This window comes from Leuciscus leuciscus, assembly GCF_965113295.1.
Source record: "Leuciscus leuciscus genome assembly, chromosome: 9".
Taxonomy (NCBI): domain Eukaryota; kingdom Metazoa; phylum Chordata; class Actinopteri; order Cypriniformes; family Leuciscidae; genus Leuciscus; species Leuciscus leuciscus.
In genome coordinates, this window is record NC_138733.1 from 15,831,617 (window position 1) to 15,852,082 (window position 20,466).

The window sequence follows — 20,466 nt, forward strand, 5'->3', positions numbered from 1 at the left end:
TTTGGTAATTTTTTAAAACGTCCGCGGTATCACTTTTCTCCTTGTTGTTCCCTTGTAATTTCACGTAATTCCACTTAATTCCTTTAGCGGCGCTAGAATATCCTCTGACTGATCGTCAAAGCAAAGAGAAGAAGTTGTTCTGCGCTTTGATTGGTCGTGCTGTTGCTCAGCGGTATTGTGTTTGTTAATGCAACTGTCAATAAAGTATGATAGTTTTGATTCATTGATAATATTATTTAGTACACTCTCGATGTGAGGGATGAAGAACAAAAAGGTGAAACCCCCAAAGGGTGTAAGCAACAGAAAAAGAGGTCAGTTACATTGGTGTGGAGGTGTTTATTTGTCGCTAATCCAACAGTCTATTAAAGAGATTTAAAGTATCGTAACTTAACCCTAGTGAGGACAAAAGCTGTGTCTCAAAACTTAGTGAGCTGCCTACTTAGACAGCATTTGTAGGACAGTCCGTTTTGAGACAAACTGATGCTTCTTTGTTGTTTATTGAGTCGAGGAATGTTTAATTGAAAAAACTATTGGTAGGTTTGAAATGGCTGTTCTTCTTGCATGACCTTCATATCTGTGTTATTCTCCACACTCTGCAGTGCTCAGTGATGTGTCTCCATCCACCAGTATTCCTCCTCTGGTAGAAGGCCAGCTGAGATGTTTTCTGAGAGTGACAGTGAGTAAAGTGCTGTGGACCATCATCAGAGCTCCTCCTGTGACTCTGATCAGGCTCAGATGGTGGGGAGAGTCTTCCAATGGCACCTTCTTCAGGCCTAGAGATGGACACGTTGAACAGAAAGGGGTTAAATCCACAGCCCGCTTTCCAGTTCGATGTGGACCAAAACAGCTGACGTCTTATTTGACAGGTTAGACTTGGTTGCTTGCTATTACAGGTCTATATAGTGTATTTTAATGGTTGATTGTTGGCACTCCCTTTTTAGAGAGACATTTAAAAGGATAGTTGGTTTACCCAAAAATGTAAACTCTCTCATCATTTACCTACCCTCATGCCATCCCAGACATATATCACTTTCTTTCTTAAGATAATCAAATAGAAGATTTTTTAGGAAAATAATAAATGGTTCATAAATTTGGGTCATATAATGGGTCCATATAATGCAAGTGAAGTTTGATACTTGAAAAACACAGCGATTATGACAGTAATCCATACGACACCAGTGGATGAATCAGCGTCTTTTGAAGCAAAATCCATTTACTTGCATTATATGAACTCATAGAGATGGATTATTTTTCCTAAGTTCAGTAGTGTTTTTTGTAAAAAAAAAATTAAGTAAACTTAAGTTGTGTTTATTTGAAGAAAGTCATAAACATCGGGGATGGCATGAGGGTGAGTAAATGATGAGAGAATTTTCATTTTTGGGTGAACTATCCCTTTAAACTTATGTGTAGATTTATTCATCACATGATGCATAACTTAATATAATATTTATTTGTTCACAGATATGGGCTCATTGGTGCTGGATGTGCTTACAAAGGTTGATCATTTGCCTTTAGCTCGAGCTCAAATCCCTGGCATTGCCCGGCTCTCTTTGTCTCACTCCATAAATGGATATTTCACACTTGTTTCGCCGACTTCAGAAAAACTCGGCGAGCTTCAGGTTGGTGAGATGCTCAGCTGTAAGATTGAGCTCAGCTGAGTTTGCATTTTTTCATCTGATCAAATTCACTGTTTTCTGCAGAAGTTTTTTTTCTCACTCTTTAGGTTCTCAGTTTAATTATGTGTTATTGTTTCACATGTACTGTAGGTCATGATTGCCCTGGAACCGTTAACAGAAGGATATGACAGCAGTAGTTCAGTACCCACGACTGATATGAGCCTCGACGCACAGGCTCCTGGAGTAAAAAGTGACCAGAACATGCCTGTATTGCCATCTCTGGATCAGGCTCCCCCGAGTGTGAAGGAGACAGCTGGCAGCAGCTCCGGTCACATGCCCAGGTTTGTATTTATGTTTTGGATGATTTGATTGTTGAATGAACAGTGTGGAACAGACTAGACCACTCAGTTGACATGCTGTTCTACTGCAATAACATTCATCCTTATGACTGATCTTGTAATCAGTTTCAGACTGTGGTTTATGAACAGACAAGTTCAATGAAAATACTAAAAATATGGATAAAATATTTAAATGATCTTATTAAAAGAAATGTAAGTGAAAAATGTTTAAATTATTTGGAAATGGATTATCCCCCAGTGTTATTTGAGAAATATTTATATTATTATTATTATACTATATAATACAAATATGTATTAATATTTTAATTAGATTTTATGTGTATATTTTCAGATTTAATTTTCAGTTTAGTTTCTTTAGTTTTTTTTATTTAGCTTTAATTTTTTATTTTAGTACTTCAACTTCAACTTATTTTATTTCAGTTAGTGGCCAAGAAACTTAAGTTTCTTAAGTTACATTTTTTCATCTAATATTTTATTTATTTGTTTTATTTCAATTAATGATTTTTTTTTTAACAGATTTGGTTTTAATTAACAATGATCTTTTTCCCCCCCAATATTCTTGTTTTAGAGGGAAGGATTACTTGTATTTTCAAGGAAGTGGTAGTATCTTGCCAGCGTCTTCCACTGGAAAACCTAAACCTGCTTCCTCTCAAAATCTCCTGGCAAATAGCCATACACCTGTTGACCTTCTGTCAGGTAAAACACATTAACTTGATTCACTGAATTTAAAACATCATATTGACATTATTGTTGAACACAGCAAAAGTTTGTATGAAATACTTTGTTTTAGTATAGAATAAGAATAAGTATAGAATTTAGAATAAGTAATTTTAACATTGGTCAAATTAAAAGATCATCTGCCAATCACTAAATTAATATTGCCAAATTCTGCTGACTGAGCCCGAGTTTTTCTTTTAAATTTATTCAAAATATTTTAACCTACTTTTAATACATTTTTTATTTTTCTTTAAGTAGTTTACCTATTTGCGATATATGTTATTTATTTTGTTGTATTTTTCAGTTCTTCTGGAGCGTGGTAGCAAACTCAGAAATGCCATGGTGGTTTCAGCCTTAAAGTCTGATGTGGAGTCAGATGTTCCTATTAAGGACGTTCCCACGACCCTCTTTAAAGACAACATTGACGTTTTGTATGATCACTTTTATTTCATTTACATACCAATCAGGGGTCATAATAGACAGCAGAATAGTAGAATGTTAATGATAAATCTTGTTAAACATCATCTTCCTCCAAAAGGCCAGATAGGCCCTCGTCAGGACAGTTTCTGGAGAACATCCTTCAATCGGAATTCCACCATCCTGCTCAGGACCTCGAAGAACCTAGTCAGAATAGAGTCAACACAGAGGACATGGCAGTGGACTTGCTATTGGGAAGGTAGTCAACGCTACTCTACCTTTAGATTAAGTGAAGATAATGTAACTTGAAGGAAATCGTTTAGAGTGAGTTTAATGTTTTCGTCTGCGTTTGGAAATTTTGAAAATTATTTGTAATGGCTCTGTTCCTCAGTATTAATGGATCTGAACTGCAGTTCTGGGACGGCGAGGGTTCTCTCCCAGATTCTCTCTCTGATCACAGCGGTGTGCTCATGGACAGTGAACTCAACGACCCTCAATATGATCAGAGTCTTCTTGAAAACCTCTTCTACAGAACTCCTGTAAGTCATGCAATGAAGAACAGCACACTGACTATTATATGTAGTTTCCTTAAAGTGTAGTGTTTAATAGCTGTTTGTGAATGTACAGTAAAAGTTCTGCAAAGTTTCAAAGATCAAAGTGCATAATAAATGGAGTCATTGTCTCTCAAAAGAAAGAAGCGATTCTTTGACCCGCCGTCAAACACTAGTTCTATCTGAGGCTTGGAAGAGTTTGGTTTGTGTTGTCATCATGTCAAGTAGACACTGTAAAGCAAATCCCCTTTGCAAGCACTTCTAAAGGATGAGGACTCAGGCTCGAATTGATACGGTAAAACCGACTCCATCTTTACTGTTCGTATCACTGTGTATACAAGTGCTCAGGAAGAGCTGAAATCCAGATATGGTAGCAATAGGCCAATCACATCAAACTGGGTCATCTGACCAATCAGAGAAGTGTAGGCTCTCTGAGGAAGGGTTCAGAGAGACTGAATTCTTTATCAATCTGTTTCTGACACTGAGAAAAGAGGTGATGCTATAATGTTTGGATGCATGTAAACCTTTTGTAGAAGACCACCAAAACAAAATGAAGAGCCTTTAAAATAGCATAATAGGGGCACTTTAAACATAAAACTTCGTAATTCTATATTTTTTCTTATTTCAGATGTCAAATGAATGTTTGGAAGAGGAACATCCGGAGAAGGGCCCAGCAGGGAAGCCAGAACACAAAAGCTCAGCTAAAAATACCCGGTCAGTTGCACTTATGCAGAAACCAATGCTCAAAACTCAATATCCTGAAGATAAAAGAAAACTACATAGAAAAGAATAATAATAAACACATATGTAAATGTTTTCACATCTGTGTAAAGGTACAGAATATAATACAATACATTTAAAAATTATTTGTTCATATCTGCTGTTGTGTAAATTTCCGATGTTTTTTTGAAGGCTTGATTCTGATGATGCGCAGCATTCAAAAGCAGGAGATGATCTCTCTGGACTTAGCATTGATAAAATATCTTTGCTTGGAGATATTCATTTTGCCAGGCTTACCATCAGTGAGTTAAAAGTTCCCACTGAGAGTACTTCAAAAAGTCTTTCTAGAAAAGGAAGACCACCTCGCCCCCTCACCACAAAGAAATGGTATGACATTTAGAATATTTCATATCAGATATTATATATATATATATATATATATATGACAGTGGCTAGAAATTTGTTTTAGTGTTTTAAAACTAACCTGACTTGTAATTGTCCTGTCCAACTAGCTTTTATATTGTAGAATACCTCTTTCCACTGGTCTCTGCTGGATATGAGGATGTTCAACAAGTACCTTCAGAGATTACAAAAGTTGTCTCTAGTAAAGTAATAGAGGGCGGTGAGTACATTTGTTTTAAGCTGGGTGCACACTGTGCCATTTTAGCCACGATCCTAAAAAAATCCTCTGATCCTAGAGTAAAATCTGAAGTCTTTGATCGTTAGTTTGACATGTTCACCGACAGTCGATTAATGACAGTTGCGATCAAATTTGACCTCAGATGAAATTCTGGCAGTGTCAGAAGATTTGACTCACAGTCCTGCAGTGTGACTTGTCCTACGACGACCGTCAAATTGTCTTCGTTTTTTAAGACAAGCCTTCACCAAAATTAACGTTAGAGGTTTCTTTGTAGCCACCTTTTCAATCCCGAGTGTAATGCAGCCCACTGTCACCGATCATGTCATTGATTGATGATGTAAAACTCCGGACAAGTTTTGTGTGCGTCCGTTTTTAACGCGTCTTGACTGCCGTACAATTTGATATTAATGACAACTGAGATCTTACAGTGTGACATGGATTACAGTGATGATCATGTTCATACAGTCTGACAAGCAACAATCGTGAAGGACTATTATACATCGCACAGTGTGCACCCGGCTTTAGGTAACTTTAACAAAAGAGAGTTTAACCAATAAGTAGTGTAACGATCTGGTGATTCTTTTTTTCTTTTCTTTTTTTTTTTAGTGGTGACGTTTCAGCACCAAAGTTTGTTTCCAGTGAGGTTCAGTAGGTCATCTATTAAACAGTGGTGGGAGATGAAAGTCACATTCAAGATCTACTCCAGAAATAGCCTTCAAAAGACAGTAAGTGCAGCGTGTGCCAACCACTAAATATACTACACCTCAAACAAACCTTAAAAAACAAAGGCTCTTATTTGTCCTCTTTGTTGTTTAGCCCATTCTCATTGGGACAGCGATGTTTCCTCTGAGATCCATGATGCAGAGTGAATCGCTGAGCATTTCTGCTGCCCTGCCTGTTCAAAGGCCGGAAGGAAACTCTGATAAACAGGCAATTGGTCCTCTGAAGGTAACTCATCACTCATAAGAACCAAATCTAGGAGATTTTACTAAACCCAGCAATCGTTTCCCACATATTCCTTCTATATTTCACCATGTTCTTTGTTCGTAAAGGTTTCATTCGAATTAGCGGCAGACAAGAATGATTTCTCCACCAAAAAGAGACCTGCAAAGCACATGCTGAGTCCACAAAGACCTCTCTCTTCTCGTCTGACTGAAGAGCATGGTGGGCAGAAGGGTTTATGTGTGAGCGACCACAGGAGAGACCCGTCTCCTCGTGCAGGTGTTCATCAAGTCCAGAGTATTCTGATACCTCCAACCAGATCTCGTTCCACATCACCACACGTCAGATACCAGAGCTCTCTTCATGAGCCTCTGCGTCAGGAAGTGAAAGACACTGAGATTTTGCTTCATATGTTGCTCATGGTGCCTGATGGGAAAGATTTTAACTGTGCACCCATGCAGCCCAATATCTACTTGAACTGTAAGCTCCTCGAATCCGATGAAACCGCTCGATCGTCGGTGAGCTGGGGTCATAAACATCCAACGTTCAGCTTTATTCAGGTTTGTGCACAATGGAGAATTGAGGAAAGTTCACAGGCTTTAGCCATATTAGTTAGTGGTGGAAATCATCAGGAATCCAATAATTATGTGAAAAACTGGTGTATGTTAAATGTTTTTAACCTAATTTTTTTAATGATATAGGTGACTCCAATCGCACTGACCAGCAGACTGTTGGAGAGAATGAAGAACAACATGGTGGTCATTGAAGTTTGGTTGAGGGCCAGCAGCTCAGATCATGATAAACTCCTTGGTTTAGTAAAACTACCTCTCCACCAGTTCTACATGTCCTTCAGGTAGGTCTATATATATATATATTATATTATATTATATGTATAACATTATCTATATGAAATTTGTTGCTATATTTATGTGCAGTATATTAATTATAATATTGTTTTAATTATTATTGTAGATTCTTAACATTTCGTATTGCAATAAATATGTGAAATAAATATATAATAAAATATAATTATTAAAATTAGAATTAAAATGGAAAGAGAAAATATCAAAATTTGATTAATAATATTAAAATTACACTGGAACATAATTTGTCTTTTTACTTTGTCTTCAGAGACCCTAAGATCTCTGAGCTGCTCTTGCAGTCTCAGTATCCAGTGGTTGGAGTGGACAGTTATATGCCTGTGGTTGACGTATTCACCGGCAACACTCGTGGAAACCTAAGGGTGTGTCTAGCAATGGGTCTAGCACAGCAGATCACGGCACTGCAGCGAATGAGGGATGACGAGCTGGCCCGCGTGTCACCACTGCCTCGACCTGCACACATGTTAGACCACCGACCACATGTAGAAACCAAGGCTAGTTCACTTTAAAACTCCCGAAAGCAGCACTGATGCTTAAAAATAAAGCCTAAATTGTTTCTAAATCAATGTTCTTTTAGGCCAGCACCACTGCAGATGTTCTGCGTGAGCATGTCTTCATGATCCGAGTAGAGAGAGTGAAGGGTCTGACGCCTCTGCAGTCCACAGTGTGGGGAGAGGCTGACTGTTACATCCAGTACTCCTTCCCAGCACAAAATGAGTCGAGAGAGGACATGGACCCACATGTTGTTGAGAGCAGTAAGCTGTTTTCTTGCTGACTATATCAAAGAGCTTTAAATCATGTCTTTCTGTTTAGCTCAACCAACTTTCTTTTCCACAGATGTGGACATCAAGGCATACCGCACTGAGACCACTCTCTGTGTACCTGACCCTGTGTTTGGACATAATGAGACTCATGTCCTACTGGCTCCTCCTGACTTCCCAGTGCAAAGAATACTGTTAAGCTCACTGGCCAATCGGGGACTGAGGAATGGAGGAGGAGTGCAGTTTGAGGTTTGGTGCAGGTACAGTAAATGTAGAAATTATATTTCAATTTTAATTTATTTATTCTTGGACACTTTTATTTACATTTTAGCATTTAAAAACACGTTAAAAACAACTCTTTTTGTTTTTGGCAATATTTTTATTACATTTTATTAATTTTATTAATTTATGTTTGGCATTTTAGCATTTTAAAGCATGTCTCTTATTTGGCAATATTTACATTTATTAATTTATTTATTTGCTTTTACATTTTATCATTTAATATGTAATAATTTATATATTTTATTTAGCAGTATTTTTATGATGTCTTTTTTTTCCTTTTTCTTTATTTACATTTTAGCATTTAAAAACATGTCCCTTATTTGACAATAGTTTATTTAATTGTATTTATTTATTTACTTTACATTTACATTTTAGCATTTAAAAACATTTTGTTTTATTTGTTAATATTGTTATTGATTTTTTTTTATTTTATTTTTTTTTTACATTTGTAGCCTTTAAAAGCATGTCTCCTTTATTTGGCAATTATGTGATTGTTTGTTGTCTTGTGATTGACTTATTTACTGGGCTATTATTAATTATAATTTTTTTTTTCAGGTATTATTATCCAAATGTTAGAGATCAGCTAGTAGCCAGAGGACTGCTTCCCATGTCCAAACTGTGTGCTATGGTAACCATGCAGAAACAGGGTCAAACCGATGCGCAACTTTTCTCCCTCCCTCTGGTCCCAAGAACTGACCGACCTGTTGACACGCAGCATCAGTCCCCTGGTAGTCGTGTGCCTAATTAATTTAAAACTGCATACAGATAGCATATAGAGTATAATATGAATTTGAAATTTTTAAAACAAAAAAAATCTATTTTTACTTGCCTGTAGGGCTGCTTGAAGTGAGCCTTCAGTACAAGTCTCGACCAATGAGGAGTGTCGGAGTGAAGAGTGGGGTTGTGCCGTCCCGCAGAGTGGTACTGGTTGTGCAGGTGCACAGAGCAGCCGGGCTGCAAGCTGCAGCCAAGTGAGTCAATCTACCTCAAATCTGAGCCTTTAGGTTTTTTAACAATTACCCCAAATGCTTTCCACACATCAATCTAGCTTAAGGGCAATTCCACGCAAAACTGTCACATCCATAACGCCAACTAAATACCATGGCATTGTGTTGGCGTTATGGATGTGACAGTTTTGCGTGGAATTGCCCTTAAATTGATTTAAAGGGGTCATGACATGAGAACTCAAATTTGCCTTGATCTTTTGATATATACTAGTCTTTGTACCATTAAAACATCCTGCAAGTTTCATAGCTTAAAATGTCATCTATCTATAAATTACAGAAACGTCTGTCTGTCTGTGTGTGTGTATGTCTGTTAACCACATATCTCTCGAACCGTTAGTCCGATGGATTTCAAACTTGACAGGTGTCTCGCTACGGTCACGAGTAAGTGCAGCGCCAAGTTTGACGTTGTTTGGATGAGAAATGCTAAAGATATTGTTAAATATATCATTTTTTAAAGGTCAGAGACTGATCTCATGAAATGGCGTATGTATGACACGCCAATTCGTATTTCCATTTTTGGCGTGTTATCAACACGCATAATTGATTTCCAGCGTGTTTATCAACGCCGGTGACTTAACGTTACATTACTGTATATATAAATATATATGACCTACCCCAACCGCGTCCCTAAACCTACCCGTCACTGGGGTTAATACCATTTATGAGTGTTCCCCTACCATCCTAGGAAAAAAAATATTGCTCCCCAGATGTAGATATACATTTTGCTCAGTTTTGCTCGGACATTTAACGGCGTACACATACACGCGGAATCACTCTGACGTTTAACGGCGTAGACATACACGCGGAAGATGACGGTTCGTTTCGGCGTGGACATACACGCGGATAGCTCAAAATGCGTATAAATAACACGCCACTTGACTTGAAAGTGGCGTGTATGTTTACGCAAAGTCATGATGTCATGTTGCAGAGGTTGTGGTTTAAAAATAAACATTCTGACATTAGAGGGTTGTATCGGTCAAAGAAGCCCCAAGAAGGTTGTGGTTTAAAAATAAACATAGTTTGGTTCCTTCTGAATATTATAGTTTGGTTCCAGAATGTGATAAATCCATTTTGATTAATTTGAGTAAAAATGTGTTTTCTTTACAAAGAAAGTGGCAAGATGAAAAACACTATTTTCTGGTTCCAGAATGTGATAAATCCATTTTGATTAATTTGAGTAAAAATGTGTTTTCTTTACCAAGAAAGTGGCAAGATGAAAAACACTATTTTCTGTTTAAAACTTTCACATAGTATCTTTAGGTTATAATATCATATAAAATTCAAATCCAGATTTGGATTTTCAAAGATCTATTATAAAAACGGATTATTTTCCCCCAAAAATGCAATAAATTCATGACACTTTTTTTTCAAAATGCTATCATATTGAAACTGTTGAAATCAGCCATCACTAAGAAATATCTCCTGAACTTTTTTGACGGCGATCAGCTCACAAAAACTGATTTTGCACGGGCACTTTGCACTGCTCCCTGAATCGACGCGTTTATTCATTTGTGGATGTTAACAGAATCTGTAAGTCAGCTATGCTGTTTACTTCTGAATATTATATTTCATTCTGGTGCGCTTAAAGTTATCGCTACTGTGTAACGATAGCCTATGCTATTCACCAACTAAACATATCCTATTCAATGTGTTCACAGTCTCTTTCACGGGCATCATTTGTAGTAGCCTATTCACAAGCTTCCTCAAGCATAGCGTTTTCTCGGAGTTCACTGTGTGCTTTCTACCATGCACAAATATGTGTGTAATTGTAACAATGAGCACTCAAACACACCAAACCAACAATTACTAAAAACACACTCAAAAACTGATTTTGCACGGGCATTTTGCACTAGCACTTAGAAGGTTGTGGTATTCATAAACACTCAGTCAGCTACACTGTTTACTTCTGAATATTATAGTTTATTCACAGCCATCATTTGTAGTAACCTAGCCTGCTCCCTGAATTCAATGCGTTCACAGTCTCTTTCACGGGCACCAAACCAACAATTACTAAAAACACACACAAAAACTGATTTTGCACGGGCATTTTGCACTAGTCATTATAAACAAAGCATTTATTTAATCAAGCTCCAAAAATGGCTTGTTTGGATATTGTGGGATTTAAATACATTTGCATATGACTGTCTCCAGTGCAAAACATCAACGAATAATCATCATCATCTTTAACATTTCATGAAGTACAGTTTAAGCATTTTTATTGTGTTTTTTTTAATATAGCATTTTTCTATTGTTTCTCAGAGTTCTTGCAGATACAGACAGATCGCTGCAGTATTACTCTGAAGTGGGGCTCAACTCCTTCATCACCATGCAGTTGTCCTTCCTGCCGGACAGTGAGGTTCGAAGCACACGTGTGGCGGCCAGAAGTTTCTGCCCAGAGTTTGAACATCACGCAGAGTTCTGCTGTAACCTGCTGGTGCAGAGAGACAGCGGGGAGAGTGTCAGTCTCGCTGAACTCCTGCAGGAGGCAGTGGCCGTCTTCACCATTTACAACAGAGACACACGCAAAAGTGAGTTAACCCAACTTGGAAAGGTAGACAGATATGTGGAGATGTCATTTTGTCATGATACAGTTCTGTCAGGGAAGTTTTTATACCTTTAGGTTACAAATGACTCCACAAAAACATGACAAGCACCCATTCATTATATAATCCCATCTTGCAAACTATGTTTGTGGGTGTAGTTCTGTGTTTTAAGGATCAACATATCACTGTATATTACATTAGTGGTTCAGTTTATTTAATTACATTTTTTGCAAGTGATATTTTCATTTTGCTATTTATGAAAAATAAAAATAAATGTTTTGTCTTTACACTTACCGTTTAGTAACATTTTAACATTTACTTTTTAATTACTAGTGTGATCACTCCATTTCAGTGCTATAAATACGATGTACTGTAAGTTTCTTTTATCTCATTGTAGTGGTCAATACAACAAAATCGAAGGATGCTGTCTTGGGCACTGTGAAAATTAAGCTTGCAGATCTGATTCAGAAAAGAAGTGGTATGAAAGTATTGTATAATAATAATATTTGTATATAATATTATTTATTTATGTGTATTTTGGCATTTAGAAATGTCACTTTTATTTAGCGTTACATATTTTTATTTTATTTAATAATTATGTATTTATGGTATGAAAGTATTGAATATAGTATTTAAATGTTTGGTTGATCATTATATTGTATTGTTCATTTTTAGATATATCATTATTTAATGTATAATTTATTTACTTTTAACCATGTATCCATTTTATTTGGCCATATTTTTGTTGTTATATTTATCTGATATGAAGGTATTGAATATTAATAGGATATAAATGATATAATATTTGGAAAAAATATATTTCTTGCAGGTATATCTGGCTGGTACAGTCTCTCTCTACCTCAGAGCACAACGTCACCTCACTATCTGACTTCAGCAGGAGGGCTTGAAATCTCCATCAGTTTTTCCCATCATGCAGATAGAGAGCGAGTCATCAGTTCGGCCCGTGGACTCGGATGGGACGTGGGGCAAGACAGTGAAGATGAGGCCGATATAGAGGACGAAGATACTTTAGAAGAAAGCACAAAGTCTCTGGCATTATCACTTTCCATGCCTAGAGTGTGGCTGCCCATCCATTGCCTGCTGCTGCCAGGACATGAAGACTTACAGCGTTCCACCTACTGCTACTACAGATACAAACTGTACGACCAGCAGACCTTCTGCTCAGAACTTAGACATCCTGTTCCAGAAGAGAGTGACGGAGAAGAGGGTTTAGCCACGGTGGCATTTCAGGGCAGCAGAAGTGTGGTGTTGAGAAGAACTCAACCCCTGCGCTGGTACCTGAGGGAGGAGAGGCTGGAGGTGCAGTTGTGGGTGGCCTTTGGGAAGGAGAAGAGAGTCCGACCTCATAATGCTGACCGTCTGGTGGGCTCTGCCTTTGTGGATCTCTCTGCTCTTGCTTGGACCTTGAAGCACCATCAAACAATCAGCGGTAGAGTTATTTGATCTTTTGGTTGTTTACCTGTAAAGGAGCAACATTTTATTTTTCCCCTAATTCACTATAATATTATTCAAAAACTTTTGTGATTTTAGTTTTACATGACCATTTATATTTCTGTTTAATTCAAAGCAATAAGGGCACATATATCATATCATATCATTCAGGGCTACTGAATTAGATATTATAGATAAACTATTAATTAATAAATTAGAAAGAAATCTTATAATACTTTATAATATAATACTATGCTGGCATATTATCATTATAAAATCATTATACAGCAACAGTGTTACCACATGATGAATTCCCCTTTATTTAACCTAAAATTGCAAGACAATAACATATTAAAAATACATTATCGTTCAAAAGTTTTGGGTCCGTAAGTAGTATTTTATGCTCACCAAGGCGGGCTTTATTTTACAAAAATACACTAAAAACAGCAATATTGTGAAATGTTATTACAATTTAAAATGATTAAAATAATTGTTTTCTATTTTAATAAACATTATGTGGCCAAAAGTATTGGGACACCTGACCATTACACCAGCAGGGACTGTAATGGCATCGCATTCTAAATGCATAGACATTAAGGATTTGGTACCCCCTTTGCTGCTTTAAAAGCTTTCCTTTTTGGAGTGTTTCTGTGATAATTTGTCCCCATTCATCTGGTAGAGTATTTGTGAGGTCAGGAGCTGGTGTTGGAGAAGGCCTGGCTCGCAATCTCCATTCCAGTTCATCCCAAAGGTGTTTGGTGGGGTTAGGGTCAGGGCTCTGCTATTTCATCTCCTCTGGCTAATGGCTGTTTCTCTCTTATCAAGGTGTGTATCCTCTGTTCAAGCGCTCTGCTGTAAACCTGAGTGGTGCTGCTGTCAGAGTCCATATCACTGTGACGACAGACTCTGTACCACATGAGCCTCAAGCCATTGAGGAGCTCAACAGTTCAGGAGAAGAGGAGGAGGAGGAAGAAGGCCTCCCCACCACAGTGCTGTCTAGACAATCTCAGTCCCTCATCAAATCAGCCGTGAGCTCCGATTCTCCACCATCCACAGAACTCATCAATGAGGACACCTTCATGGCCAACATTACTGTGGACAGAGCCATGCATCTGAGTCTGAAAGGTAGAATAACCACATTTATGTTTTTTTATTTTATTTGCTTCATTCACATTTGTAAGTACCTTGACTTTATGACATATAAATGCTGTTGTCATCCTCAGGTTGTCCTCTTGCTGAGCGGGGTGGAGGGTTGCCTAATTGCTGTGTTTCCTACGCCACCACCGATGCTCCAGGCACAGTGACCACAGAATTGATCAAAGACAGTGACTGTCCTGTGTGGGATCATCAGAAAGAATGCCGGTAAACCCATTTAAACCCATGCAATTCTCATGGACATTTTCACAAACTGTGAAACATTGTAAATCTAAAAATTATATATACTGGATATGCAAAGGGTCCATGGTAAACACATGGCTGTTTGTTGTTTTCAGACTGTCGAAGGAGCTACTTTTGGATCCCCAGCAGTCCTTGGTTTTTAAAGTTTGGCATAAAGGAGGTAATGACACATAGCAATCATCCACAACACCCTAGCATTGTGGCGGCAACTTTTACACGGGCAGGCACCTCACATATTTTCTTCAGAAAATGTTTTACAATGTATTTTCCTTTGCAGAGGTCGAGCGGGTGATTGGATTCGTGTCTGTGGACCTGTCACCACTTCTGTCTGGATTTCAGTCCGTTTGTGGCTGGTATAACATCACTGATTTCAACGGGCAGTGTCAGGGACAGCTAAAGGTGTCTGTGTCTCCTCTGAGGGCAGTACATGACCTCCGGGCACAGAGACAGACGGCCCACGAGACTGTTGCTCCAGACTCGAGTGTAAGCCATTAATGGATTTTGTTTTCTTGCTGATTTGGTGCTCAGGAAACAGTTGTTGTTATTATCAATGTTGAAAACAGTTTTGTGCTACTTAATACCTTTGTGGAAACTCTGACACTCTACCATTCAAAAGTTTGGGTTAAGTGAGTTTTAAAAAAGAAAGAAATTAATACTTTTAGTCAGTAAGAATGCATTAAAATGATTAAAAATGTCAGTAAGACATTTATAATGTTACAAAAGATTTCCGTTTCAAATAAATGCTGTTCTTTTGAATGTTCTATTCATCAGAGAATCCTGAAAAATGTATTGCAGTTTCCACAAATAGATTAAGCAGCCAAAACCTTTTTCAAAATTTATGAAAATAGGAACCTTTATTAATAATTGATAATAACAGATCAGCAAATCAGTATATTAGAATGATTTCTGAAGGATCATGTGACACTGAAGACTGGAGTAATGATGCTGAAAATTCAGCTTTTTATTCCCATCACAGGAATACATTACATATTAAAATATATTAAGAAATAGAAATTGTAAAAAATATTTCACTGTTTTTACTGTATCAAACAAATTCAGCCTTGGTGAGCATAAAAAAACTTTTTTCAAAAACATAAAAAATCCTTAATTATTCCAGACTTTTGACCGGTAGTGTATACAAATAAATAACCTGTTTTTTCCAGCTGAAAATGTTAATACTGTTGTCACACATGATTGTGTATTTTGCAGGCTCTCTTTAGTGCACTTCCACTCTGCTATCAAACAACAGCTACGTACCACAGCTTCCCCAGCCACATTAGTCGATTCTCAGAACAGAGGATCAACACGCCTCCTGATCAGTTTGAAAGACTGCTCTCTGACAGGTATTTATTTTGGGAAAATGGTATAGAATCTGCCTTATCAGATTTACTATCTGAAATAATACTTATGGGGATGTTTTGTCAGATCCAGTGTGGCAGATCGCCATGACGAGCACATGGACAACATAAGAATGTTCCATCAGACTTTGCATGAGGGTGAGAAAGCATCTCGCTCCTTCTTGGCTGGAGATCCCCACCCATCCAGTTCAACACTCTTCTCTGCCCTCAGGTAGCCCTCACACTATCCTCCGCTTCCTGGCTGAAAGGTCAAGATGTCACATCAGATAATTATCAGAGTCCATATGAAGTACAAATATCAGTTTACATGTTCATCACATGTATTCCAAATAACATTCAAAGACTGGCATTTAATGTCAGTGAAACCATATCATGTACAGTGTTACAAATGATTTCTATTTTAAAACATTGTCCTTTTGAACTTTTTTTTTCATCAAATAATCCTGAAAACAGTTTAAGAAATAGCAGCACAACTGTTTTCAACATTAATAATAGTAAGAAATGCTTCTAAATCAGCATATTAGAATGATTTCTGAAGGATCATGTGACACTGAAGACTGGAGTAATGATGCTGAAAATTCAGCTTTGCATCACAGGAATAAATTACAGAATTAATTAATATATTAACAGAAAACAGTACTTTTTAAATTGTAATATTATTTCACAATAACACAGTTTTTACTGTATCAAATAAATGCAGCATTGGTGAGCATAAGACATTTAAAAATCTTATGGACCCAAACCTTTTGAACAGTAGTGTATTTTTCAGTCCAGCTGTCAGATTCAAAGGTTTACTTTACTATGCTATTTAACAGATTAACTAAGCAATAATATATGAATATAATTTTTCAGGTTTTTATGTGGACTGCCAATTCATTCCAATTCATCTGTCATTTTGATTACTAATGAAATTTGTTTTGCGTTTTAAGGAAAAACCTCAGCGAGTTGGATGATATTCAGAGATATTTCAGCCGGAAGTTGTCCACTCCAACATTCCCAAAGCTGAGTGAGCTGAGAGGAACCTCCGGGCAGGAAGAGCACAGGGACTCAGAGATGGACAGCACACAACTCCTACTGAAGTCCAGTCAGCTGGTGGGAGAGGTCAATAACATCATTAAAGGTGAGTTGTTCTCTGTTTGTGTGATTCCTGTTTATTTAGGGGCACTTTTTAATTCAGTATTTATTTTAAATCAGGCTTAAGTGAACATCAGACGGAAGAAGCACCGACTACCCTTAAAAGGTCCACCACTCCTGATGCGGTTGATGAGCATGTAACCTATGGGGTCGATCAGCTGATATTATCGGAGTCTGACAGCTGTGAGACAGAGCCACGCTTTCATAAAGACTCAGACATGATGTTGGAGGATGAAGATGAAGTCTCGCCCATTAGCTTTCCTGCTCATGCAGAGATCAGACAGTCACCAGCTGCTCCTGAAGATGAAAAGCTCCATCACAGCTCCAGCGATCACTCATCTGATGAAGATGAGTGTAAAGAAGAGGATAAAGACGAGGATGAGCATGAAGAATTTGAGGAAACTTTAATAGAGCCCAGAACACTCAATGAGGTCACTTCAGTCACAGACAGAACCAGTCCCTGGACCAGCTTACTGTCTGACCCAGATATGGGATCTCTGGAGAGTCTGGAGTTACTGCAGCATCACGTTCATGACGACACCGTCCAGACTCGAGGAGAGGAAGGAAACCGCAGAGAACTTGTTCCAGACGTTAACCGGCAGTCACTGATTCCAGAATTTCAAGGTATTGTTTCTGACTCCGATATCTGTGAAGGATCTGAAACTGATCTTGATGCATTTAGGAGTGAAAGCGTTATTGCCACAGATCATTGGGAACAGCAGCCTTCTCCAGATGGAGACGGTGCTCTTTCTAGCATTAGTGAGGTTGAAGATTATGACCTAAGTAACAGTGGGCCTGAAGAAAGGGATGAGAAACCGAACTCGCCTCCCTCTACAGAGTCTGGTTCAGAAACGGAGAATAAAAGTGTTGAGAGGAGAACAAAACCGTATCCTTCCGAGCTTTATATGACTCAAAACAGCATTTTAAAGATATGCAAGTTCTTTTGACAGCATATGTGGCATGCTGTTGATTACTTCAGAAAAATGTCATCATGTGCCTCAGTTTGGAAAAAACAGAACACTTGCTTTGACACTTGCCCCATTGACTTCCATTATAAGTGAATTTACAATTGAAGTCTATGGGCAGTGTTCAAAAAAAGCTAACATAGACAGGGAATATCCTTCAAACTGCTGTTTTTATTATACGATATCTTTGTTATTTTTGGCTAAACCCCTCCTTGCAGTTCTGAATCTGTAGAGATTCCAAATTTCTTCTTGTCGGCACACCATCTGGAGGCGTCCATGAGGGCTTTGAGGATGGCACCTGTCTTTCCATCAGCAACAACTCAATCTGTGAGTACTCTCCCATTTTTAGAAGTTTCAATAAAGCTACTGCTACCGTTTGGTAAAAGACTATATATTATAGATAAAACAACACTTTTTCAGATTTAATTAAGGCACTAAAGATCCTTTAGTTCATGCATTTGCTTGTTTTTGTTGTGAATTATTTTTTAAATTTTTTAATTTATTTTTTTAATAATTGTTTTCTGTAAAGAATCTGCCAGAGAATATAAGTGTGAAGATTAGCCCCGGGACAGTGTTATTGTAGTTTTATATTAGTTAGTGTTTCAACTTAAACTTATTTCAGGTCAATGCAACATTTCTAGGTTTCATTTATATTAAGTGTAACTATTTATTTTATTTTAGCTTTATTTCAGTTAACAGAAATGTGTTTAATAGTTTTAGTTTTAGTTAATGATAATAATAATCCTGTGACCCGTCCCAGGATGTTTCTTTTTTTCTTTTTTTTTTGTTAGTCTGTCCGTTCGCCCATTCATTCATCCATTCATCTATTCATCTGATCTGTTGTTCATATACAGTACATTCCATTTATGCCTATACAAAAACTTTTTGGGGTCATCCTAGGCATCAGTCAGTAGATTTAGGTATGCTTTCTTATTTGTAAAATGGTTTAGTAAAATTTTTTTTTTAAAGCTGTCATGATTTAGTTATTCAAAATTCTTTCTTTTAGGAGACTTTAAATCCTGTAAATCTATATCGAAGAATGCCTCGATCAAGACCCAGCATCCCTCCATCACAGAGGAGTGAAGAGGCCAAAAGAATTGCAAAAATATTTGCTTCAAATTTTACAGAAGGAAGTTAGTACAATCTTCTGATTTATGTGTGCTTGTTTTTCATTTAAATTTTTTTATTTGCATGTAAAGTATGTGAATTTTTTATGCTTATTTATTTCTTACGTAATGCAACATGGCTTTCTAACAGGAATTTTGGATAATGTATGCATTAAAAAAGTTGTTTATTTACAGTAATAAACTATTTTTGTAATAAATAATTTTGTATTTCCGTATACGGGTGATTGTTTTTAAAGGTCCCGTTCTCACTGTTCAGTTTGACATTGTCAGTTGTCTGTGGCAGGTAAAGGCTGTCAGACTGAGCTGTTCAAAGGCTTTAGGCATTTAGCTGACAGATGAGAAAATTGCCCAATTTGAGCTGCTGCAGACAATAGCACGTACTGACAGTGATGTAACCAAAGTATTATCCAGAGACAAAAGAAGCCAACAGTCAGACAAAAGCCTCTCTTTAACCCCTCAGCCTGTTTAATGAGCTCTAATTAGAGAGATGAGTCTGATCAAGGAACTGGATCTCATGCTGACCTTCTTTTAAACCAGATGAATCAATTGACAGACTTGAAGCCATAGAGAATGGCAGCAAATTAGGCTAAATATAATAGATGAAAACTCTTAACCATACCAGTTATTAACAATTTTACTACCTAGTGGAACCTGAATTAATAAATACTTATTAAAAATTACAAGTTGTTTATTTAAACTGTAAAAGTAGAAATTCAATATTTACTTAATATTGTTAATGGTGGTATTTATTTTTTTGACTAATATGTAAAAATGTATATTTAGAGACCAGGCCAGTCATTGACTGATATACATTAAATGATGACCAATGAGACACATTTCTGAAATGAAACGAACATTAGTTTTACTCCAAATTCACAAAACTATAGTGTTTTTTTATATAGAGTTCCCAGATCACTACAGCTTTACTAGGGCTTCTGGTGAATGTTAGGTTGAATCTTGTCAAGTGGCTGTAAAGCAGCATGTCTTTGTGGCCATCGGCGAGTCTCGGTGCACTTACAAAAACCTTGTTTATGGCTCGATTCATTTTTGGATATCAAAGTCGAGCATATATCGATACAGCCGTGATGCTTTAGAGGAGGAAGATATGATATCGGAGATAAATGCGGATACTGGAAACCAGGCAGTAAGAGAACCGGATAGATGCCACTGAAAACATTGATCATGGTCGGTGAGTCCATGAAGTCTGGATGATGCCCGAGACGGGAAAAATCAACATCTTGATTGTATATTTGTGCTTGTAGGATGAGGTTCTGGATCTTCTCAGCTTGAATAAAATGTCGATGGCATAATGTCTGAGAGTTTTGAAGTGATTCCACAAAATCTGTCAGCAGAAGTTTTCCTTCTGTGAATTTTAGCCAGAGATTCTGAAGAGTGGAAGACAGAAATCTCAATCAAGCTTTGAAATGATAGATGAATGATGAAAAGTCTTTTAAATCTGCATTTCATGAATCATATCTCAGACGTACCTCAGACTGACTCAAGGACTGATTGGTCTTCTCCTTAAGAAGCTTATGAATCGCTCTAAGGCTGAGTTTCTGTTGTAAAGTTTCTGCATGTGGCACAAAAGAAGCATTA

General features: G+C 37.3%; 1 protein-coding gene across 1 annotated transcript; it reads left to right on the plus strand.

Annotated features, from left to right (window-relative positions):
• Window positions 1-121: 121 nt before the first annotated feature.
• Window positions 122-19,085, plus strand: c2cd3 (C2 domain containing 3 centriole elongation regulator). Its single transcript, XM_082179785.1, has 33 exons — window positions 122-311; window positions 600-866; window positions 1,462-1,619; window positions 1,767-1,957; window positions 2,544-2,671; window positions 2,997-3,123; window positions 3,231-3,368; window positions 3,501-3,648; window positions 4,289-4,374; window positions 4,573-4,767; window positions 4,893-5,002; window positions 5,627-5,745; window positions 5,837-5,968; window positions 6,073-6,522; window positions 6,664-6,815; window positions 7,094-7,337; window positions 7,421-7,598; window positions 7,681-7,864; window positions 8,442-8,614; window positions 8,722-8,857; window positions 11,153-11,421; window positions 11,834-11,914; window positions 12,266-12,886; window positions 13,714-14,013; window positions 14,112-14,250; window positions 14,382-14,446; window positions 14,564-14,769; window positions 15,496-15,629; window positions 15,712-15,855; window positions 16,574-16,764; window positions 16,839-17,664; window positions 17,962-18,070; window positions 18,750-19,085. Exons 1-33 carry the CDS (start codon window positions 260-262, stop codon window positions 18,879-18,881), a joined length of 6,585 nt encoding a protein of 2,194 aa, XP_082035911.1. The 5' UTR covers window positions 122-259; the 3' UTR covers window positions 18,882-19,085.
• Window positions 19,086-20,466: the final 1,381 nt, after the last annotated feature.